This window comes from Amblyomma maculatum, chromosome 2, assembly GCF_055883805.1.
Source record: "Amblyomma maculatum isolate TAMU_Amacu chromosome 2, ASM5588380v1, whole genome shotgun sequence".
In the NCBI taxonomy this organism is placed as follows: Eukaryota; Metazoa; Arthropoda; class Arachnida; order Ixodida; family Ixodidae; genus Amblyomma; species Amblyomma maculatum.
In genome coordinates, this window is record NC_139345.1 from 168,193,660 (window position 1) to 168,215,355 (window position 21,696).

General features: G+C 45.7%; 1 protein-coding gene across 1 annotated transcript in view; it reads right to left on the reverse strand.

Moving 5' to 3' along the window:
• Positions 1 to 21,696, reverse strand: part of LOC146200393 (uncharacterized) — a 157,081-nt gene that overhangs the window by 14,629 nt on the left and 120,756 nt on the right. Inside the window, exons 3-4 of the mRNA XM_084592938.1 lie at positions 14,102 to 14,314; positions 13,021 to 13,214 (exon numbers count right to left, since the gene is read on the reverse strand). Of these exons, the coding sequence (XP_084449064.1) occupies positions 13,021 to 13,214; positions 14,102 to 14,314 (407 nt within the window). The remainder of the gene's footprint in view (positions 1 to 13,020; positions 13,215 to 14,101; positions 14,315 to 21,696) is intronic.

The following is a 21,696-nucleotide window of genomic DNA, read 5'->3' on the forward strand; positions in this document are numbered from 1 at the left end:
TCTTGATCGTGCAAAGTGTTCACGATGAAGAAACGGCACACAAGATTACTACAAGTGTATTCGTAAATGACGACCTATGAAAGTGACTATTGACACAATTGTATATTCATTGCAGTGCTAACAGCTCGTGTCTGTCGTCCTTTTTTTAGCGAAATATATAGGTTATAACGGGCACATCACGCAGCTGTCCTTTACTGAGAAGATAGCTAATGCTCGGTGATGTGGGCTCGAATTTATGTCGCCAAAACGTTTTAGCAGATTATTCAAGGACGGCTTAACTGTCCCTTGTATCTCTTGGTCCTTTTTTCTCAACATCAAACCACAGGACTGCAGACTATCGGTTAAACGAACAATGAGTTCACACGGCGAAAATTATTTATTATACCAACTTTACCTGCTATGCATGCATAGCATTGCCTTAGTTGAGTAGCAGTTGTCATTTTACTTACATTTCTTTTGATTAAGTACTGTATTTTTCTGGAATATTTCTATATGCGCATGCCTTGCCTGTTTGGACAGTAACAGGAGTCTGCAGTGTGTACTAAATAAAAATAAATAAAAGTATCTCCTAAAGGTGTATATCTTCGGTCGGTCATTCAGAACTCTGCCTAGAAATTCCGAAGGGGCGAGGGCGACGAGGAGTTGTTTATAAATGCATTTTCTTTCTTTCATCGTAAGACTGCGGAATAGGAATCAATATTTGTGTCTGCACTTATTTGGTAAAGAAGGTACAAAATCAGAAATATCTCAAGAGAAACATTCTGCCAAGGTAGAGGATGCAAAAAGGGCTTCAAATGCGCCCAACGAGGCCTTGGCCCTTTGGGAGAAACGTTACACTTTTTATTACTTGAATAAATTCTTTTGTGTTCTGTAGTACTCATGATTGTATACGTTGTATAATACCCTGATAAAATTAATTCACTTCTTTGTTTTCTGCACGTTATGAAAAGAGCAATGTAATTTCCGTAATAGTTTCTTTAACGGTTTTTGTAAAGTACAGACCCTGATTTTGGACGCTCATTGTGATTTCCTGCTATCCAACGCAAAAAAAAAAAAAAAAAAAAAAAAAAGAAGACGTACCAAACTAGATTTCTAACAAGATTTTACTGGTCAGTGACAGCCAAGAACACACATTAAAATTAACATTTTTCAATAAATTTTGCTGTGGATTTTCATCGGTATGGTTACAAGAGTACCTTACAATACCACGCAGTTGGCTTAAATTATTGTCGTGAACGCATTCCATCTATTTTTACAGCAATCCTAACTGCTCGGTGTGAGTACAGAGAAGCATTAAATGCAAAATTTAGTTAGGCATCCGTGTTTGCACCATTCTTCATAGCAGCATCTTATGAGGTTCTACAGCATGTGTCACAACAAAAGTGATATATGTCCAAAAAAGGTGGACTTGTGTTATGAAACTGCCTTACATGCCCACGATACCTTTCCTTCGGAACCGGAGGCATGCAAAGTGCATAGACTGCTGACCTCTGTGCGCGCAAGAAAGCTTTCCACGCTGGTTGTATAGTGAAGGCGGGGGGGGGGGGGGGGGGGTAATGAATAAGGCGATCTACAGCACCAGAAACAACGAAATAACTTATTTGGAGGACACACCCATATCGCTGCAAAGTCATGGGCCTTATCCACGTTAACTGCCCTTGAGATGCTGCACGATAGCGCAACAAATCTTTGCAATCACACTCTTCCCAGGTGCTCTTGTTTCTTGTCCAACACCCTTCTTCCATTTTCCTCGGTGCCATGCAGGTAGCCAACTAGAGATTTCCTTGCTTTAATCTTTGTTTCTTTCCTTTTCCTCTCTCCCTCGCTCTATCGTTCGCGAAAACCGGCAGCTGATGGAGTTGTGGACGCCAAGACAAACTCCCACCTTAGACGGATGGCTAATGGATTGAGGCGAATGAAGCATCGTAACTGGATGTCCGTTCCAGAAGTCGCATTTAAGCTGTGGCTCCTGGGCTGTAATATTGTAATAGGCGATGGAATGAGCCTGCCGTCCTAATGAAAGCTTGGGATATCTTGATTCTCAGGAGCGGTGCAATTATGCGACGTCATAACCTGTTGCTGCACGTCGTCGTAGAACAATAACTTACGTCTCCAGTGGTGCGTATCGATAGGACGTCTTCCTCGGACGCGGCGCGCCTGCTTTTCGCAACTGTTTCCATATTCTTGAAGAAACAACTAGAAACCATATCCTATGACATCTCATTTTCGTTGTCCCTCATTGCGGGTGTTACCTGCAGCGGCCTACGTCACCAGGAGGCCACGATTTATCACGGGGACCATAATAAACGAATACGAAATGCTATCAAATAGGCCCAAAAATTATGAACGTTCGTGTGATGTTCAGTTTGTAACGTACAGTGCGACGCCGGTGTTCTGAGTTACTCTACGACACCACTTCGATATTCCTGCTCCGCTTGCGAATATACGTATCGCCGCGAGTAGCGTCTGCGTAGAAAAGCTGTGTTCTCTCGTAAAACCGAGCGCTATTGGATGGGTCCTCTTCCAATTTCGTCGCTTAAAGAAAAAAGAAAAAAGAAACAGAGCCCAGCAGGCCGAACATCATGAATTCCTTTCGTAAATTTAACATCGCGTGGTTATAATTCCCTTGTCCCGTAGCGTTTGCATTACACCTCGCGGCATATGACAAGAGATAAGCCGCTTTGTATTGGATAATCTCCACCTTCCTTGTTTTCGATGCCGCGTGCCCCCGAAGAGGTGCGGCCTACTCGGATCATCCCCTATCCGGCCTCTCATTTAGACGCGGTACCTTTTATAGTTCCAGAACAAGCGTGTCAGGTCAGCTCTTCTATTCAATGGTGCGGAGGTGAAGGGAGATGGAAGGAGGGGGGTGATTTATCCGTGTCCAAGCTGTCGCGCGACCCGGCTTTAGTTCAAAGCAGCCACGTGAGGCGTCCAGAGCGCGCTATGGCTATGGGGCAGCGGCCATGGAGCCTTCGGCGACATGCCGCCATGTCTACGAATAGCGCGTACCCACCAGTTAATCGAACGCAAAAGAGAAATAAGTGGACCCCTGGCATTGTGCGCTTCTTTTCCAGTTTTATTAAACACATACCCAGGCCGTTTGATGACGAGAGTGTAACAGGAGCGTGGCTCGTGCCTTTAATCGCTTAATACTCCGCTCGCAGGAAGCGGCTCGCACTAAGCCCCTTGGCAGGGAGCACTTAGCACTGCATGAGAACCTCGTTCTCTTTTTGGCATTGGGGTATTACCACTCCAGCTGGCTTGCATGCATTGGTGAAAGCTGTAGGTCTGAGCGCAGGGTTTTCCCAAATCAGACTTCAATGAACTTGAAAAGAGGAGCGGAAATGAGCGGAGAATAGAACGCGGGGAGATAAACAGGAAGATCTTTGTGTACTACTGGATACCAGAGGAAAGGGAACAGAGGTATATAAGTGGCAGATGATAAGAGATGTGAGCTAAAAATGAACCGATTGCACGTACACTACACTGTCGAAAGCCGCGAGCAGTAGCTGGCAATCGTCAGAGATTTCGACCTCCGTGACCCTCGTCCAAGTACGTCCCAGTAAGTGGACGAAAACCAGCATAGTCGGGCGGACAGCGCACTGCCTCTGCAGACAGCTTTTCTCTCGTCAGTTTGAAAAAAAAAAAAATAGATGTTCCTGTATATCTTCAGTGACGAGGCGATGGAAGCTCATGTGCCTTATCGTCTGGGCTCAAGAGTGGCCACGTTCGTTAAAACGAATGTCTAGCTGCCTTCATTGCAATTTGATTTCCATTCTTCGGAGATAGTACAAGCGAGCTTTTAACCATTTGGAGAGAATGATTAGCAAGCAGGCCCTGAAAACTTTGCAATCGCTCTTCTTAGACGCATTCTCAATGAAAGATATGCTTCCGGGAATGCGAGGGTTGCGGTGTGTGCGCGACTGTCGTGTTCTAGCAAAACAGTGCGAAAACGATAGAATACCAGGAGGGCGAGGCGCACCAATAAGCGTTGGAAATGTATTAAAAAAGAAAAAAAAACGCCTAGCCAGCTTCTGCCTAAAACACATCGCAGGCTTTAAAGACTGTATTAAAAAACAAACAGCAAGGATAAAGCCAGTGTGCCAAATAGTGAGGTTATTTAAAGGAAAAATGCCTCTCATACCACCGCTCTTCTCATGCTCTTCCTCCTGCTGCACAATCTAGCGCGCTCTATGCGGCAGTTTTAACAAACCACCAGCTGCACGCATGGACAGTTCTTGCTGGTGACAGGCTGAAGCTATACAGCTGCAAGCGCCCACTTGACCCTTTGCATGTGTGGTTGGAGCACTGCAGAAGTTTATTGTAGAAAAAGCGTAATTATGTGCGTGTGCATTCGATAGGTCTTTGTGTGTGTTGGGGTGAAGGGGGGGGGGGGGGGGGGGGTCCACGCACACAGCACTAGGCAGATTCTAAAATGTATTCCGTCTCTTTTTGAAACAGGTGATTCTACAGTGGGATACTAAGTCAACAATATATGTTGACCACCATGCAGCATTTCCTTCTAGTTTCATAGGTTACCACGGTCTGTGGAGATTGTTGTTCGCGATACAACTGAGTGGTCTTGTATGAGTGGCCGACCCGGCAGTGCAACGCAAGAAGAGCGGAACATATATCAGTACCTTTTGAGAACAACGCAAAAGAAACCGCATGCCATGTTTTACTTCGTAACATTTAGTCTTTCGTATAACCCTCATGGCTTTGATGGAATCCAGGACAACTATGTTTTTTACACGCCTATATCATTAGTAACCGTACCCATTAGTGTTCTTTGCTGGTATGTCTGAATTTGGCCTTGGTAATTAAACATGCATGCAGTACTTGTAACTAATCTGGTGATCACAGCCAGCGTTATTATACCGCCATAAATTTCGGTACTCTGACGGTCCGCTGAAAAAAAAAAAAAGAAAAAACTTGCTAAAGTTAGCCGACAAATCAGTTGCGGCGTCAAAAGTATACGTCGTACGTAGGATTAACATTGTTTCGGATATATCCGCTCAGCGTCTCCGCCCCCTCCCCATTCCTCAGAAGGGGAAGCAACACCTCCACCTCTCCTTCAGCCTCCAACTGCACGCACTCAGATTTCCGACGAACGCTTTGATTCTAGGACGGTGTTAACTTTAAGCACGGTAGGGCTGAGCTAGTCGGCTTGTAGCCAATGCGTAGCTTCTCATTTCAGGATTTTAGGAATCATGCCGATCATACCCCGATAAAAGCCGTTGGTTGACTGACTTCTGCTACTGAGCATGATGAATAGAATGCGCAAACGCCTTTCACGCAGCCGACCTCTCCTGCTTTGCGCACCTTTCAAAACCTGGACACTATATGCATTATCAAATGTGCCACTTGAGAGTTTGAACCACAAATCTATATAAAAAAGAAAATTGGACACCCACAAAAACAGTAAATAAATAAATAAAACTCAAAATCACCAACGTCGCCCCGCGCGGTAAAAAATTGGGCCCGGATTTCCTGAACACAACACCACAAAAACACCGGTTTGAGCTTTACTTACTGCTGAGTGGTGAATTCCCGTACCCTCTAGCTACTTGGGTGGTGCGCATTACGTAAGTAGGCGGTTAGCGATATCGAAGAGAAAACGGCTTGCATGAGTGCGATCTGTCGCCACTTTTCCAATCGTGGGTCGAGACTATAACGTACTGCATGATAATATCACCTCGCACATGTTTACGGACTAAGGACTCTGGGAATAAAATATTTTTTGTTATCGTATTCAGCTCGAACTTTAAGAGTAGACATACTGTAAGTTAAAATATGCCAGAAGCAACAGTACGTGTACTGCAACACTTTAAATGGTGTCTTGCTTGAACAAGCACAGCAGACATGCACATATTACCGTGCGTTCGCAGTTACGCTCCGGTTCAAGGCCGCTCGCCTACATCGCTGCAGCGATTTAGTCCGGCGTTACGAGCGCTCTTCTTTTCACGTGGGGGTCCCACGCTGGGGTGAAAGGGACGTTTGGGAGGAAGGGACCCGTCCCTTGCAGTCGGTCGGGTTCGAGCGGGGGACTGACAGCCCGACGCTGCCGCGAGGCATTGTGAGGGATGGTGGAATGGGGGAAAAGGACCGAGGAGAGGAGGGGAGAATGTGCCGATATTAGGGCCACCTTCAAAGGCTCTCACGATGATGAGACTCTGTCCGCGGGTATGTGTGTGCGTGAGTGGGATTACGGCTGCCCTACACTGCTCCCTTCGAGCTTTATGGCTTGTGTTTCTTCTCTATCTTGCTCCAGGTCACCCGATCCCTCCGTGACAACGGGGTGCCGATGAGCTTGGGAGAGCGAAACGACGTGTTTGTAAACACCAAGAGATTATCCGATGACGCCTTGCGATGACTCCGCATGAACTGCATGTCTCGTGGGTAACCTCGACCGCGGCAAAGGTGTGGCATGGAAGGCCGGGCTTTCTCTTCTCTCGAAAGGCAGCGCAAGAAAGGGGTTCTTCTGATATGTATCGACGTGGAATGCCGACTGTGCACGTGTTCATTTGTCCATCTCGACTGCCAGCGCTCCCATCAGTGCAGTCCTCTTTTTACCTAGTCTCTTGTGTTCTGTGCGCTGGTTAGTCAAACACCCAGATAGCGGTAAACCGCTCCGGAAGGGGAAAAACGGGAGGCTGGCAGTGGTGAGCAGAGCAGGAAAAATGAGCGAATATGATACCTAAGAGTTACTATTATTCCTATATGTCTGAGCCGACGAACGCTGTTATTGCTTTAGCTGCTGCTAACGCAATGTTCTCACCCATGGGACAGAAACGTGGAGGCTAACGAAAAGGTTCTACTTAAGTTGAGGACAACGTAGAGGGCCATGTAATGAAAAATGGTAGGGCTAAAGTTAAGGGATAGGAAACGTGAAGAGTGGGCCAAAGAAATAATTCAAGTCACTGACATTCTAGTGGAAATCAAGATGAAGAATTGGGTATGGACAGGACATGCAGTGCAAAAAGAGGATAACCGATGGTCGCTTAGGGTAACAAACGGGATTCCAAGGGGAGGAAAGCGTAGAAGGGGGCGACAGAAAGTTAGGTGGGTGGATGAAGTTAAGAGGGGTGGGAGCAGGCTCGAGCAATTTGGAGCAGCTCAGGGAGAAGTTATAATGGCATTTTGGAGCAGATTTGGAGCATTCGAATAATGTTTTGGTGCACGTTTCTATCAATGAATATATCAATCAGCCTTTTATTTTCTCTATACTAGAGAAAAGTCCTTGTTATGGCGAAAAGTCTATGGCGAAAATTCCTTGATAATTTCAGTTTTCTATTTCTGTGCCATAAGATCCCTCCTTTTATAGGTACGTTCAGTGCTTTTGCAGATTATGCACGCACCTCTGACAATTGTGACAGTACAAATGGCCAAAACATGTAATTAAAACATGTTTAAAACAACACAGGCTGACCTAAGCAACCATTTAGAACAGTCTTGCAGCAACGACGCTTGCTTATGCACCTAAAGAACGAACGCCAAGTTTGACCTAAAACTTTTGCCTATTTTGATATTATAGATTCAAGCGGGGAGTCTACCATTTCGATGCGCTCAAGCAGCGCCACCAGTTAGGGCGTTCCAATCAATGGGCACATTTCCGTTATCTTGTGCGTGCTCTTTCATCCTGTGCCTGTGCTGATAAATTCCTCAGTACTCGAAAGTAGTGCCTTCAGGAAGGATAGATAGCACTAAAGGGTAGCCTTTTCTCCCTTCAGTTTCTTTACTTATCTCTTAATTTATTTTACCCTCAGGGCTTACAAAATTATTGTAGAGGAGACGGGTAAAAGAAAAGTACACTCAGGTTTTAATACAAGAAATTAAACAAGAAAACAGAAATAGAAACAATAGCACTTATTCAAAACACTCAGAAATACTGCAAAATTCGCAGTTGGCTATAACAGGCCAGTGCAGATCAAGCAGAGTATTTGGGTTTGCTCGGTAGGGTGGCTCCGCAAGGGACAAAACGACAGAAGAGACAAAGAAAACGGGCTGTTCCGACTAGCATCTATCGCCCCCAGGAGCCAAGCAGCCTAGCGATTAGCTGCGCATGCTTTTTCAGTGGGAGTCTTGTTGGACGCAGCACTAGCTTGAGAGAGCCTATAATACAATTACTATTACTACTACTACTACTACAACTACTACTACTACTATTACTACTGCTACTACTAAACAATAATAATACACAGTAATATTTTCTGCTAGTTATTATTATTAATATTATTAATATCATTAGTAGTAGTAGTAGTAGTATAGAGGAAGACTCGTTTCACGAAGTTGGCACTAAATTGTCTAGTTAACGGCCGAATGAACTGGCTAAATATTATCTTCAAAGTTTTAATTAATAATAATAATAATGATTGGTTCACAGGTAGGGAAAGGCGCAGTATCTGTCACACTTGTGTCTGTGGACACCAAGGGATGAAGGTGTCCACAGACACGCGTGTGACAGATACTGCGCCTTTCCCTTCCTGTGAACCAATTAATATTATTATCATTAATAATTAAAACTGGGAAGATAATATTTAGCCAGTTAATTTGGCCGTTACCTACAGACAATTCAGGGCCAACTTGGTGAAACGAGTCTTCCTCTATACTACTACTACTACTAAATAATAAAATTAATAATAATAATAATAATAATAATAATAGTAATAATAGTAATACTAGTAGTAGTAGTAGTAGTAGTAACAGTAGTAGTAGTAACAGTAGTAGCAGTAGTATAGGCTTTCTCAAGCTAGTGCCGCGTCCAGCATGACGCCCATTGAAAAAGCATGCGCCGCTAATCGCTAGGCTGCTCGGCTCCTGGGGGCGGTAGATGCTAGTCGGAACAGCCCGCTTTCTTCGTCTCTTCTGTCGTTTTGTCCCTTGCGGAGCCACCGTACCGAGCAAACCCAAATACGCGATCAAGCAAACTGAAAAGAAAGGAAAAAAAAGAACGGTTGAAGGCAAACAGACTGAATGCCAAGCACAAGCAAGAAAAAACAAATAATATTTGTAAGTGCTGCACGAAAGCGAAAGTTATCGTAGACAGTGACCACGGCAGCCGGCAAGTGGTTCCAGTTACGGGCTAATGTCACTGTGTTTTGGCCAGGTATGGTAATTTGTGAGGGTGGTCGACATGTGCAGAAACATGTCAACCAGCCTTCATTGCCTCCTGCGAATAGCTGATCATTCCTTTTTTTTTTTTTTTTTTGCTTAAGCAGTACTGGAGTTTCAGTATTAACAAGTTGGTGATAGGCCCAGTGCGGCCTTCCCACACAACTTGGGAAGTTTTCTAGTGTTTAGCACCTTTGGCACTCTGCAACGCTTCAAGTATGCTTTTGTGTGACATAAGCCAGACACGCTTGTCATTGACGAAGAGGTTCAATGGTGAAGTACCTGCTGGGTTTTAAAGCAAGAGCATTAGAACCTGTGTACCTTTTACCACCAAACAAGTTTCTTAACGGTTACTACAACGCTAACATGGTAGTTAGTGCTACCTGCTTCACTTGTTGCTCTCGCTTCTCTCTCCAACAGTGATTCAAAAGCCTGGGAGGATGTGCTGTGTAACATGCATAGTGAATTTGTTCAATATTACTCCCAATCGCTTGTGAGACGTATTAAATTTATTTGCGAAAAAAATGTTTAAATTACGCTTCACGCTTCCCTAGCTTGAGATAATTTTGTTTGAATTGAACCCAGTGCAAGAAGTGTTATACCTCTGCCAACGGTGCACTGCTATCGCTCCTGTGTTGGCCTAAATTTTATAGCAAAACATAGCGGCCGCCGATTTGGGGCAGTTTTGGTACAATATTGTGTTTTCGAGCAGGATGGAGCCAGGAAAGCAGTTTGGAGCAGAACGGAGCAATTGGAGCAGCGCTTTAACCCCTGGAGCCTAAAAAATTCGCAGGGGTCAAGTGGATGCAATTAACACAGGACCGGGTTAATTGAAGGAGTATGGGAGAGGCCTTCACCCTGCAGTGGGTATTGGCCTCGAGATCTAGCAGAGTCGCCACCTAGCGTCATTGTGGCGAACCCTACCCAACGTGGATGCGTGTTCGCGTCGCCTTCCAGCCTGCAGGAATTTACGTGCGCGCGTGCGACGTGTACAAGAATGCTTTTTGTTTGCTTCGCTGTTCCTGTGCGCTTTTGCTCACTTATCTGCCTCTTGCAAAAGAAATATTAACAGACTGTTACCCCACGCTTCATTAAAAAAAAAAAAAAAGAAAATACTTGTCCATATCGAGTATGTCACGCTGGAAAGGCTACATCATCAGTCGCGGTCTTCGGCGCTTGAGATTCTTTGACAAGCGCTGTCTCAAACGAAGCGCTGCTGTCGTTAGGCGCCGTGTCAAAGCAAAACAGGTTGCTGCAGTTAATATAACCTAATGCGAATGCTCGAAAATCGTATATTCCCGTTTCTGTTTGGAATGCCGCAACTGCTGAAACATGAGACCGTAGACTGCTGCATAGCAAACCTAGTTTGAACAAGCCACTCTGTGCCTTCGGAATCCACGAGAGAGTTGCATTATTATTATTATTATTTTTGCCGTTAAACCTCGGTCGCGGTATCTCAGTGATAGGGCGCTCGACTGCTGATTTCGAGAATGGGGTGTTCGATTTCGGCCGTTTTGAAAGGCGCTTCTCGGCTGTGGAATTTGACTGCACGGTAAACAATCCCACGTGGTCAACGACACCGAGGCCCGCCCCTACATCATCCGTAATATAGCCGATGTCGCAAGTTAAACCCATACATGCATTTCATATCTTTTTTTGTTTTTTCGTTGCAGGATTCTGCGCGTCCGTAACAATGGTAATGAGCACATTTCGCTGTAGAGAAATGCTCGAACGTTTGAGAAACAAATCTTCGCAGCACGTGCTGCACTGCATATTAAATAATACACATATAGATCAATGTACACTGGTAGCCCATTAAAATCATTAGAGCCCTTTTTCGTATGTGCTGTCTTTCGGGCAAACTGGTTGTTTCTGACAAGGGGAGTAACATAGCTTCATACGGTCTTAACCATCGGTGTTTAGTTCGGGAATAAATACATATTTATAGTCTCATGATAAGATGAACTCCATTTCTTTCAGGATAGTTTATCCGGCACCTGTTTTAGAAGTAAACGACAGAAACGCCCCAAGTCACTGCTCAACAATAGTTACAATGATAAAGAAATCATCCTTCAAAATTTCTCACCAGAACATGACCGCGACCGCAGTTTTTATACTGATTCTAGCTTGCTCTTTAACGTTACTGAAAATCAATCGCTGATGGTCCAAAAATTTGTCAAGGGTGTAAAAGTTCTGTCACATGGTGAAATTAATTGTAATTGAAAAAAATAATTACACTACTAATCTACCATTTATAAACATCACACACATCAGAAATTTCTTATACTTCCCTCAGTTTCAGGAAATCATTTAGAGTCATTTCACAGTGCAACACCAGATTATCTGCCGCAAGAAGCACCCGCCATGTGAGCTAAGCAAACTCAGTCCACTCGCCGCTCTACACGTGAGCGGTCAGCTTTCCTGTGCGGCGAGGTTTCCTGTACATTGTCGGCATAATCACATTTTTTTGGGAATACTTGTGCTTGGTTGTCTAGCCAGAGTTGCCCACTCAGTCTACGGCAACCCGCTGGGCAGTACACTATAAATGCTGCCTTTCACCTGCGTAATCCTTGAGTCAAGTACGATATAAAGAACCAGGCTGCATCGATTCAATTTAAATTACTGCAGGCCAGAGCACGAACCTTGATCTCCGTGGGCTTGACGCTAAATTTGCCTGTCTCACTGGTATAAGACACGCGCACGCTGTTGAAAAAGCGATATGTCATGTTCGGTCCCAGGTATTAGGCCTGTGAGCGCCGTACAACGCCAAAAGCGTGCAAAGCGATGTCAGTAAGTCTAAAAGACGGGTGGTTGCGTGCCTTATTTTCCTAAAATCTGCGCATCTCTTTAATTTTAATTTTTGCTGCATTGGCGAAATCCACGGATTTTTTTCTGCTTTCTGCAATATTGGAACACTCTAAACCGTAAATCGCTAATGCATTGCATAACACACGATTTCATCGCCAACAAGCCCGCTGTAAATTCGGAAGCAAACATACGCCGCGTGCGTTTCTGCGAGCGCCGCCGGCTACCGATCCCCACTATCGAGGCGACGGTGGCGCCACCTCTAGGTCGGTCTCGCGGCGAATAGTCCGGCTGATAATGATGGACGCAATGTCGAATAAAAAAAATACGTGGAGGAAATATAACTCAAAGGACATGTATACCGGTGCGGACTAAAGTAAACGGAGCACGCTATTTCCTTCTAAAATATTTCACGTGTTACATAATTCAAACGGCAGCCGTGGTATGGGCAAAATGGTAGTAGACGCCAGTGAGCTTTCACTTGGACCAATATTGTTTTCTTACCTCTTATGCAGTAGGCGTGATTTTAATTTGAATGGAAAAGCGTGCTCCGTTAACTTATGTCCGCACCTGTACCTTCCGCTCGCTGTTTTTGCATCTTTTAAAGAATAGTCGAGCTTTAAGTTGATAAGTTGATTGCTATGGGTGCACATATTTGTTAGGCAAAAAAAAAAATACTTTCGAAAATTCTTTCCCAGACTTTGTCCGAAACTTTCAGCATGCTCTTTTGAAATCCAGAAATGATCCATTTTCACCAGATTGACTTATAATGTTGAAAAAAGAAATCGTAGCAGGGAACGGTAGGATCATACGATTAGAGCAGCTTCAGAAATTTAGGATTATAGGCTATTCACAGTTGGTACAGACCGCGATTAATTGATGTCCATTGGAGGGTGACATTAGGCCCGGAGTGGAAGTAGCTGGGGTGACGATAATGAGTATCGCAAGTTATCGATGCATTTGTGCATGCGGTTTCGTAATAACCAGCTGCTTATCAATTATATATTAAATCTGTAAAATAAATAGCAGCGTAACACTCAGTTCGTTGCTATCTTTCATTCCATACAGCCAGCCCGCGGAAAGAGTGAGGTTATAGCGTACCTGCACCCTGGCCTCGGACAGTCCCAGCCTCTGCGAGAGCTCCTCGCGCATGAAGGCGTCCGGGTAGTGCGTCTCGTCGAACAGCCGCTCCAGCTCGTTGAGCTGCTCCAAGGTGAAGTTGGTTCGCGACCGGCGCTGCTTCACCTTGCTGCTCCCGCTGCCTCCGCCGCTGCTTCCGCCGCTGGTTGCGCTACCTGCTCGGAGGAGGAGAACCAGAAGCGAAGTTGAGAGGGGCTCAGTCGTGGAAAGAAGAGCGCAGAACGAGTTATTTGCTGCATCCGAGCATTCGGGAGAAAGTATACAGTGCATAAAGCGGGCCTACGTCTATTTATGTGACACAGAACACATCAGAGTTCGGACACGCATGCGGTCTTTACATCCACATGTAGATATGCAATATAACTAGTAGTGGAATTTCTTTTCCCCGTGACTTGATATTGATATGCAGTGCACGCTTACAAGTAGAGTATGTCGACACTTATTTCCAAATTGTGATATACGTGGCAACGTAAGTACGAAGCGTTGAAAGGGGGAAAACTATACTTCTTTTATTTGCGAGTTAGCCAGAACACCGACAAATAAAAGGTGACAAGCCAAGGCTATATAATTCTTTTTAGAGAATACGACGCAAACAATATTCACGTATCACATGGTCGCAAGACGTTCGCTCCGGCGCGATAGTAGACCCTCCAACCGAAGGATGCCAAAGATAGAAGATACAAGAGGCGAAACACTCTTGGCCGTCTTGAGTCTCTCAATATTTTTGTCATTTTTTTTCGGCATTATCATTGTTTTGACGCTGCCCACAAAACTGATTACGTAGAGAAGTGCGGCTATCAAAAAACAAAAATCGAGACATCGAGCAAGTACAAGGGGATAACTCAAATTATGAATCATTGTGCCCCAACCAAGGTAAGACCAGTTTTCAAAAGGCTGATCAGCAACCGCAGGCTTTCCTCCCCTCATATTGGACAAACTATCTTCCTAAATCTAACCTCGGTGAGAGTGCAATAAGCCTGTTAGAGCTCTAGCCCCTAGCTGGTTGCTGGGCGCCCACGCAACAACAGTGACAAGGTCCAACCTGTGGTTCCTGATCCGCTGATGGACTCCTCCTTGAGCCGTGGTGGACCGGAGCCTAGAGGGGGCGGCGCAGGATGGTGCAGGTCTGATTTCCTCTCCGATGTCGGCGCTGCGGCTTCCGGGCGATGTGGAGACGGCGATGGTGACGGCATAACCCTTCCCCCGGAGAGCGCCGCCAGTTTGGTCAGCCCTTCGGGTTGAGGTGAGCAGCATGCTGTGGAAAGGAAGCGGCGTGAACTGGCGATTTTTATGAAACACAGGGGGCGCCGCAGTTGAGTCAAGGTGGCGACAGTGAGAGGGACTTTGCCTCTGCTTGGTGAGACTGGGCGCAGAACAAGTTTCCTTGATTGCTCGACTGAATGCGCGATTGAAGCCCGCCCTTTCACTGAAGGTGAGCGCCATGTTTCAGCTAAGAAACCTGTATTGGTCAGCGTAAAAACAAAGAACCAGTGACCAGTTGGAGATCAACACCGACTAGTGTACGCTAATGTCCTCAGTGCAAGCGAAACAGCAGACGATTGTCGCCCCATCTCCAGATCCATAGCTCTGAGTGTTTATCGCAGGTCGGAAAAGTCAGAAAGATGTCAGCGCGCCCGGGGTTTAATTTTGCATTGTTACAGATAAGCAAGAATTCGCGAAATAATTGCATGGCGCTTGAAAGCTAAAATGGTCCACGATAGTTTCGCCTTCGACCATCGTCTTTTTGTATTTCATTCTAGCTGAACCGTGGCACTATTTACGTGCTGTCATTGCTTCATTTGAGCAAGCAACATCATTGTGTGCATGCGAATTCGTAATAAGACCTGTTTAGAGCACTGGAGCGGCGCGCGAATGGAGAAACCATACCACGCAACTGGTGTATTAAAGACGATGTGCTCGTTCCCTGCTTTCATATCTATGCATCTTCGCTTGAGCTCAAGCACTAACGGAAAACCCAGTTTACTGTACTTGCTCGGACTCGCAAGACTATGTCGTACTGGTTGGGCGAGCCGAAGCAGCGGCAAGCTCCATTGGAATTCTGGACATTGGGAGACCCATATCCACCGCTCAGGACACGGTCCCGTTACCCCTTTCATGTTATAGAGAAACAGAGCTTTATGAGGCCAAGTTGCAAAACTCAGCACTGCTTTAGGGCACCAGCGCTCAGGGTGCAAGGAGATGTGCTCCGTGATACGTCATCGGCGATGAGACACACGCTTGCATTTGGAATGATATTGATGCGGCGGTTTTAGATGCTCCTATCACCGAAAAACTGCTCCGACGTGAGAGATAAAATTGCCTGAACGATCGACACAGTGATGACGCTATATACCTCACGTGATAATGAAGGACCTCTCGTAAAGCACCACACAGAAAAGTCAAATTCGAGGATGGCCCCACGCGCCTGTCAGGAAAATTTTGCGCCACCGAAAACAGCAATGAAACGCAACAAAGGACACAAACGAAATGCAGCTGAGAAATCTAATATGCTATCGAATGCCTTATTAAGGAGTCTTAAGTGGTCTCATCGTTTTTCGTTCAGCTTCTTTAGAGCTTTCTGAAGAAATGTAGCGTATATTATTAACATGGACTCGCCGCCGTGGCTCAGGGCACTCGAGTGCTGATCCCAAGGACACGGGTTCGATCCCGAATGCGGCAGCCGCTTTGCCAAGGGGGCGAAAAGCAAGGCACTTGTGTACTGTGCGATGTCAATGCGCGTTAAAGAGCCCCAAATGATCGAAATTAGAGGAGCCCTTTACAATGGCGTCTCTCATAACCAGAGCCATATTGGGACGTTAATGAACAAAAGCACACCAATCCAATATAACCCCATTTCAGGGAATGGATTGTGCACACGCCGGCGACGCAAGGCTTTATCACTTCTTGCTCTTCGCGTGGAACGAATAATCACACCTCGGTATGGCCGCTCGACCCTGCCAGATCGTCCGACAAGACTCACAGTAAGGCGCTGACTATCCGTCGTTGCCATTCTTGACTCGTTTCCATTCGCGACGGTTTGTCTACATAAGCAGACAGCCTATATGCTGCACCCCCGACCATTTCGATCTTGCATACAGAATCCAGCCAAGCAGTCCGAGCATTACGGATTATAGTTAATACCACCGATACCTGCAATATTGTGCAAACATATCCTTGCCCTGTGCGTGTGGTGTGGGCTTCCCGCACTACGCTCAGTCTCACAGAAACTGATGATACGTCCTGTTCCCAAAAACTGACATATCCTCTGCCTATGTTAGAGTTGTCCGCAGGAAATGCCGTAGTGCCTGCAAAAGAATTTCTTCGCCGCTCCACGCGTGCTTTAATTCCACCGTGTGGATCAAACCTTCCCGGCGATTTAACTCGCCGTGAGGAGGTGGCGCTGAGAAGAATTTGCGTGGGTGCTGCGTTAACGCCTGCTGTAAAATCTTCCTGGACCAGCCAGACTGCTCCCATGAACTGCCCTTTCTGCCCAGCCCCTGCTACGGAGGCCACACTAGACCACTTCCTAACAACTTGTCATGGTCTTCGCGTGGCCCGCAAGGCACACCTTAGAAGCCACTCTTACCACCCTACCAGACCGCCCGACACAGGGGTATGGACACATGGCCCACACCACCGAGAGCTGTTGGCATTCATTGCTGCGACAGGACTGTATCAATATATTTAAACCCTTACGCCGAAGGGCGAACTTTCGCAATAAAAAAAAAAAAAAAAGACTATCCGTTGGCGTTCGAAACAGCTTGCAATAAGATCAGCACAATATGGGAGGTTTCCAGTCGTCTTTAAAGAGAACGTGGCTGACCACCCAATCATTCCGTCTTGATTCTGCTGAGTGCATGTGTTCCTATCACCACCACTGAGGCCATTTCTATTCCTTGAGCTTACAACGCTTTCCAACAGCTAGTTCCCTCGAACACAGCACAATGTGGTTTCAAGGTTATCGCTTTCGTTACGGCCCTCACACTACTGGAGAAGTTACTCGCCAATAAAAGTTGCTGCACGAGGCAGATGGATCAAGCAGCCAGATTAGCACATTTGGGTGTCCGTAAATTAGCGCCTTTATTTTTCTTAATACGTAAGCAGTAATAAATACGGAGGATTCTTATAACTATAAAAGAATGTGAAGTCAAAAGCCTAGTTGGACGTTTCGCTAACATACGTCTTTTAATAACACTTCATGGCATCAAACTTTCCCATTACACACTTCAATTACCATAGCAGAAATCTTCCACATACACTTATCCGACGCCGGTTACAACGAGCGGAATTTTGGTGCTCTAGCCTCTTCTGTCGTAGGGTACTTTTTCGGTCTTCTCCATCCGCGACTGGGACCTGGTGCGTCGCTGCCCAAAGCGTTATGGAATGAACTTCTGAGTACACGCGGGGAAGAGTAAAAGGCAAGCGAGAGCATGGCGGGTGTGCTGCCACCCATGGCGTGGCGTCTCCCTCCAGCGTTCCAACACTGAAATTTTCCTCCTCCTCCCTATCGCCGCTGTTTCCCTTTCCTTTAAAGCTATCCGACATCTTTACACAGCACAATAATAATTTATTGATTGATTTATAGGAAGGGAAATGCTCGGTAACTGTCTCACTTGTTTTCTGTGGACACCTCAACCGCACCGTAAGAAAAGGGAGGAAGGTGGGAGTGAAAGTAGCCCGCTTCTCTTCGTTTTTATTAATGCTGTTTGCTCGGCGATCAAGAACTCCTCGTTTCTTCTTTATGCTGATATAAAAATATGCAAGGTAATACATTCTTTTCAATATTGCTTGTTGTTGCAATCGGACATGTCTGCTTTTTCTGATTGGTGTTGCGAAGAATCGACTCACCCTCAATTCTTCCAAAACTAGGGTTGTCTCATTCACTCGTAAAACACACAGCTTTCTCTACCATTATTCTGTGAATTCTGTGCTGTTGGACAGGGTTGATGAAATTAATGACCTCGCTGTACTTTTTGACCGCACCCTCAGCTTCTCCTCTCATACTAAACGCATTGCTCAGCGGGCTATGCGCACACTCGGATTCGTTTGCAGACTTTCGAGAGTGTTCCATACTCTACTTCCGTTCCTAAAACTGTACCTGTCCATATGCTTGCCGCTGGAGTACGCGTCGGTTGTTTGGAATGGCACTTGCAAATCGGTACAAAAAAAGTTTTACGGATATTTCGACATCGCTTTCCTTGCGCAACTTTCTCCTCTCGCTCCACCAGGAGTCCCCAACTGAATCTTCCTTCTCTTCACTGCTGTCGTGTCAGAGTTGATATTTTTCTGTACAAACTCCTTCATGCCCACATTATGTGCCCTCAGCTCTTAGAGTACATCCTACTGCGCGTTCCACGAAAGAGCATGAGGGAATTCAGACCATTTCAAGTTTCTCTGTCTCTTCATTCCCATTCTCCTCTGGACAGAATGCAGTGGTTATTTAACTTTTTTTGTCCTCACCTTGACATCTTCCAAAAAACCATCTTCGCTCTGTTCATTTATATTGGATGTTCGTAGCGTTGTATTCTAAATAGTACTTTATCACATATAAATCCCACTTTCTAGCCTAAAATATTGTATTTACTTCACTTTTTGCTTTTTCTCCTGTTCAATGCTGTCTATATCTTGAACTGCTTTTTATCCGTTTTTATTTATATTTTAAGTTTAAACTTTATATTCGAATGTTGCTGTTTCGCGTTCAATTCTATTCCTTTATTGTATTTTTCTGTATTTCTAGCCTGTGTTTTAAGTACCACGCACTTGTTGCGCCTAGAATGGTTGTTTATTTTATGTATATTTCTGTATTCCTATAATCAATGCCAGTTATTTGTTGTTGTTTTTTCTCTTTATCTAGTTTTTTTTTCTTTCGTGATGTGCTCAACAATTCTCTCCCTGTGTATATAAGACATGCTACTCATTGATTTCTTTCTTTCCGTGACACTTTTCATCTCAGTTTCATTTCATGTGTTATTTATTTCTTCTTTTGTGTTCTATCTGTGTGCGAAACTTGTGTGTGCATTTTCATTATGTTTATTTGTGCTGCAACACGAAGACCACATGATTGTTCCTGCGCACATTCAATAAATATGGATTGATTGATTGATTATTATTATTATTATTGTAGCCGTGCGTTGTTCGCTCTACGTTGTTCGGGACTATCGTGGACAGCTACCGCGCCTTACTTCCAAAGTCCTAGGCCAGCCTTAAGCTGAGCGCGGCTGAGAGTAGCTTATATTCTGTATTTCTGAGATTACAGAGCACGTTAGTTGCAATTACCGCTGCTGCCGAGTTGTGCATTGCTTTGCTGCAGCAAGTCAGCCTGATGAATTTCAATTCCGCGCCGGTATGATCTTCCATCCGTATGCACGGAGTCGTGCACGACCACGTGATAACGTTATCGAATTTCCTATTGGTGCTAGATGTTCAAAATTTCCTCTTGTACAACACGACGCAATGTTTGGCCTTCCCTTACACGGCCTGTGAGTGACTACCATCCTCGCATGCAGTTTGAAGGCCTGCGATGCAAGTCTATTAACCGAGGTGATTACAAAGGACAAGCTGGAAGTTTGTCTCACTGTCATGCTTATACCTATTTTATGGGAAGTGCATTTCCATAAGTTCTGTCTAAAATTGAATCCAGGGAGGCTTACCGGCTTAGCGCTTGGATAAACGAAACCTATATACATGGGTTAGCGATACGGTACAGCGTTCTACCGTGAAACCACCCTATAAGGTTGTTCGTAATTTCCCAGCCCTCGTCATAAACTCCCATGCCACAACGACAACCACCGCCGATCTCTCTCTCTCTCTCTCTCTCTAAAAGTTTCTCTCTCTCGAACTTTCCTTCTCCTTATATAGTCTTCCCTAAAACTGGACAGAGTAATTTCTGTTTTCTCTCTTTGCCCCCTATAATGGAATTCTCTAATTTAAGTGTTATGGCTGAAGTTGTAGATTCCACTATATAATTATGAGCGCATTATAAATCAATTCTATCATACATTTCGCTGATAAATAAAAGTAAGTGCTTGGCTTTGGCTTTCAGGTATGAGTGTAGGGACTGCACACCGCGCAGACTCCAGGCGCGGCAAGGCAACATGGACTGCACGCCCTTATTCGAGGTCTCCGGACACCTGACTTTGAAAGCGAAAAGCGAGTGTAGCGCTCTAGATCTTAACTTCTACACACAGCAAGACACGTTCCTAATTTGGCTAGAAGCTGTAACCCGGACTAACATGAAAATAAACGCGAAAAAAAAATGCTCGCACAAAAGCTGTAACTGGACACCCTAGCCTAATTTGGGTCCTATGCTTTTCTATCGTACCTCCTTTTATTGCCTTTATATTTATTATTTAATCTTAAAAGCGCATACTACTTGCCTCTTTTTCTTCTGCATTATTACTCCCTTCAAACAGCGCCATGCTTTCGCAAAGCTGGGTAACGTTGGTGACGAAACAAATTACGAAGCCCCAAACTTTCGAGCTCTACAGAAACCCTTGTAAAAGTCTCGGGTCGCACTCTTTCTCGCCATCTTGCTTCCGCTTTATTGCCCCGTGAAACACGCAACTACGGGAGAAGTAGCCACCGAAAAGAAGTCAAAAGAACTTTCACTCTGACCTAAAGCGTGGCCCACGCTCGTAACCTTTAAATTGAATCCCGCTTCTCGCACGGGACTCAATGAACGAACCATAAGCTCGACCACGGACAGAGGAGCGCCCGCACTAACAAAAGGCAACACCGTGATTAACCCACACAGCGCGGAGGGGAAAGAATAGGCGGTACATTCTTTGCAGTTTCGTTTTGTTTACTTATTTCATTCCCTGCCTCACTGCTTTGACGACGGGCGCCCCTGTCCTCTAGCTACAGCTCGGCTGGGTTCGACCGACTGCCTTCATCAAAGTTTCATAATCTCCGGCAGTTGCTCCCTAATTCAGTTACAGTCTCCTCGCAAAACGCGCCGACGAGGAGCTGTAATCCGTGCGCAGAAAATCGGCCAGACAGGATGGAGGGGACCAGCAGAGAGGGAGCAAGGGAAGAGAGAGGGGGATCTCTCATCCCTAAACGGGGAAGAGAAGAGCAAAGCTCCCTGCAACGTTGGGAGTAACGGGAGTCGGCCATCGCGTGGAGTATTTATCTCTCTATATCCGCGGCCGGGCTTCGTGACACGTGCTTGGAGCCGCCGCCTCTGCATCCTCCCACCGTCCGGCAGCAAAGGTATGGAGGATGTATAGTAGCGGCGAGGCGCGAGTTAGTCGGGGAGGCTTCTCCGCGAATGAACAGGCCATTGGACACGTCGTAAGTTTGGACAGCCAGTACGTGATCGCGTTGGCCGCAGCTTCCCACTCCGCATTGCTCTCTCTCCCTCGCTTCCCTCGCCGTACCTAGGCTACCATACCTGTTCTCTACCTGGCTGTACCTCGTGGTGGTTTTTTTTTCTTTGTTGGGGATCGCGCTGCGGCTGACGGAGACCGAACGGCGAAGCGACGTGGCCCAATGCGCGGCAATAAAAGGGCGGCCGTCCGAAGAGCTCACCTTGTTCGCTAGCCCATTTGCGGGACCCGCCAAATTGGATTTTTATAGCCGCCGCCAGTGGCTGCGCCCGCACAAAACAAGCCCATACTCCACGGAGCGCGCCGAGAC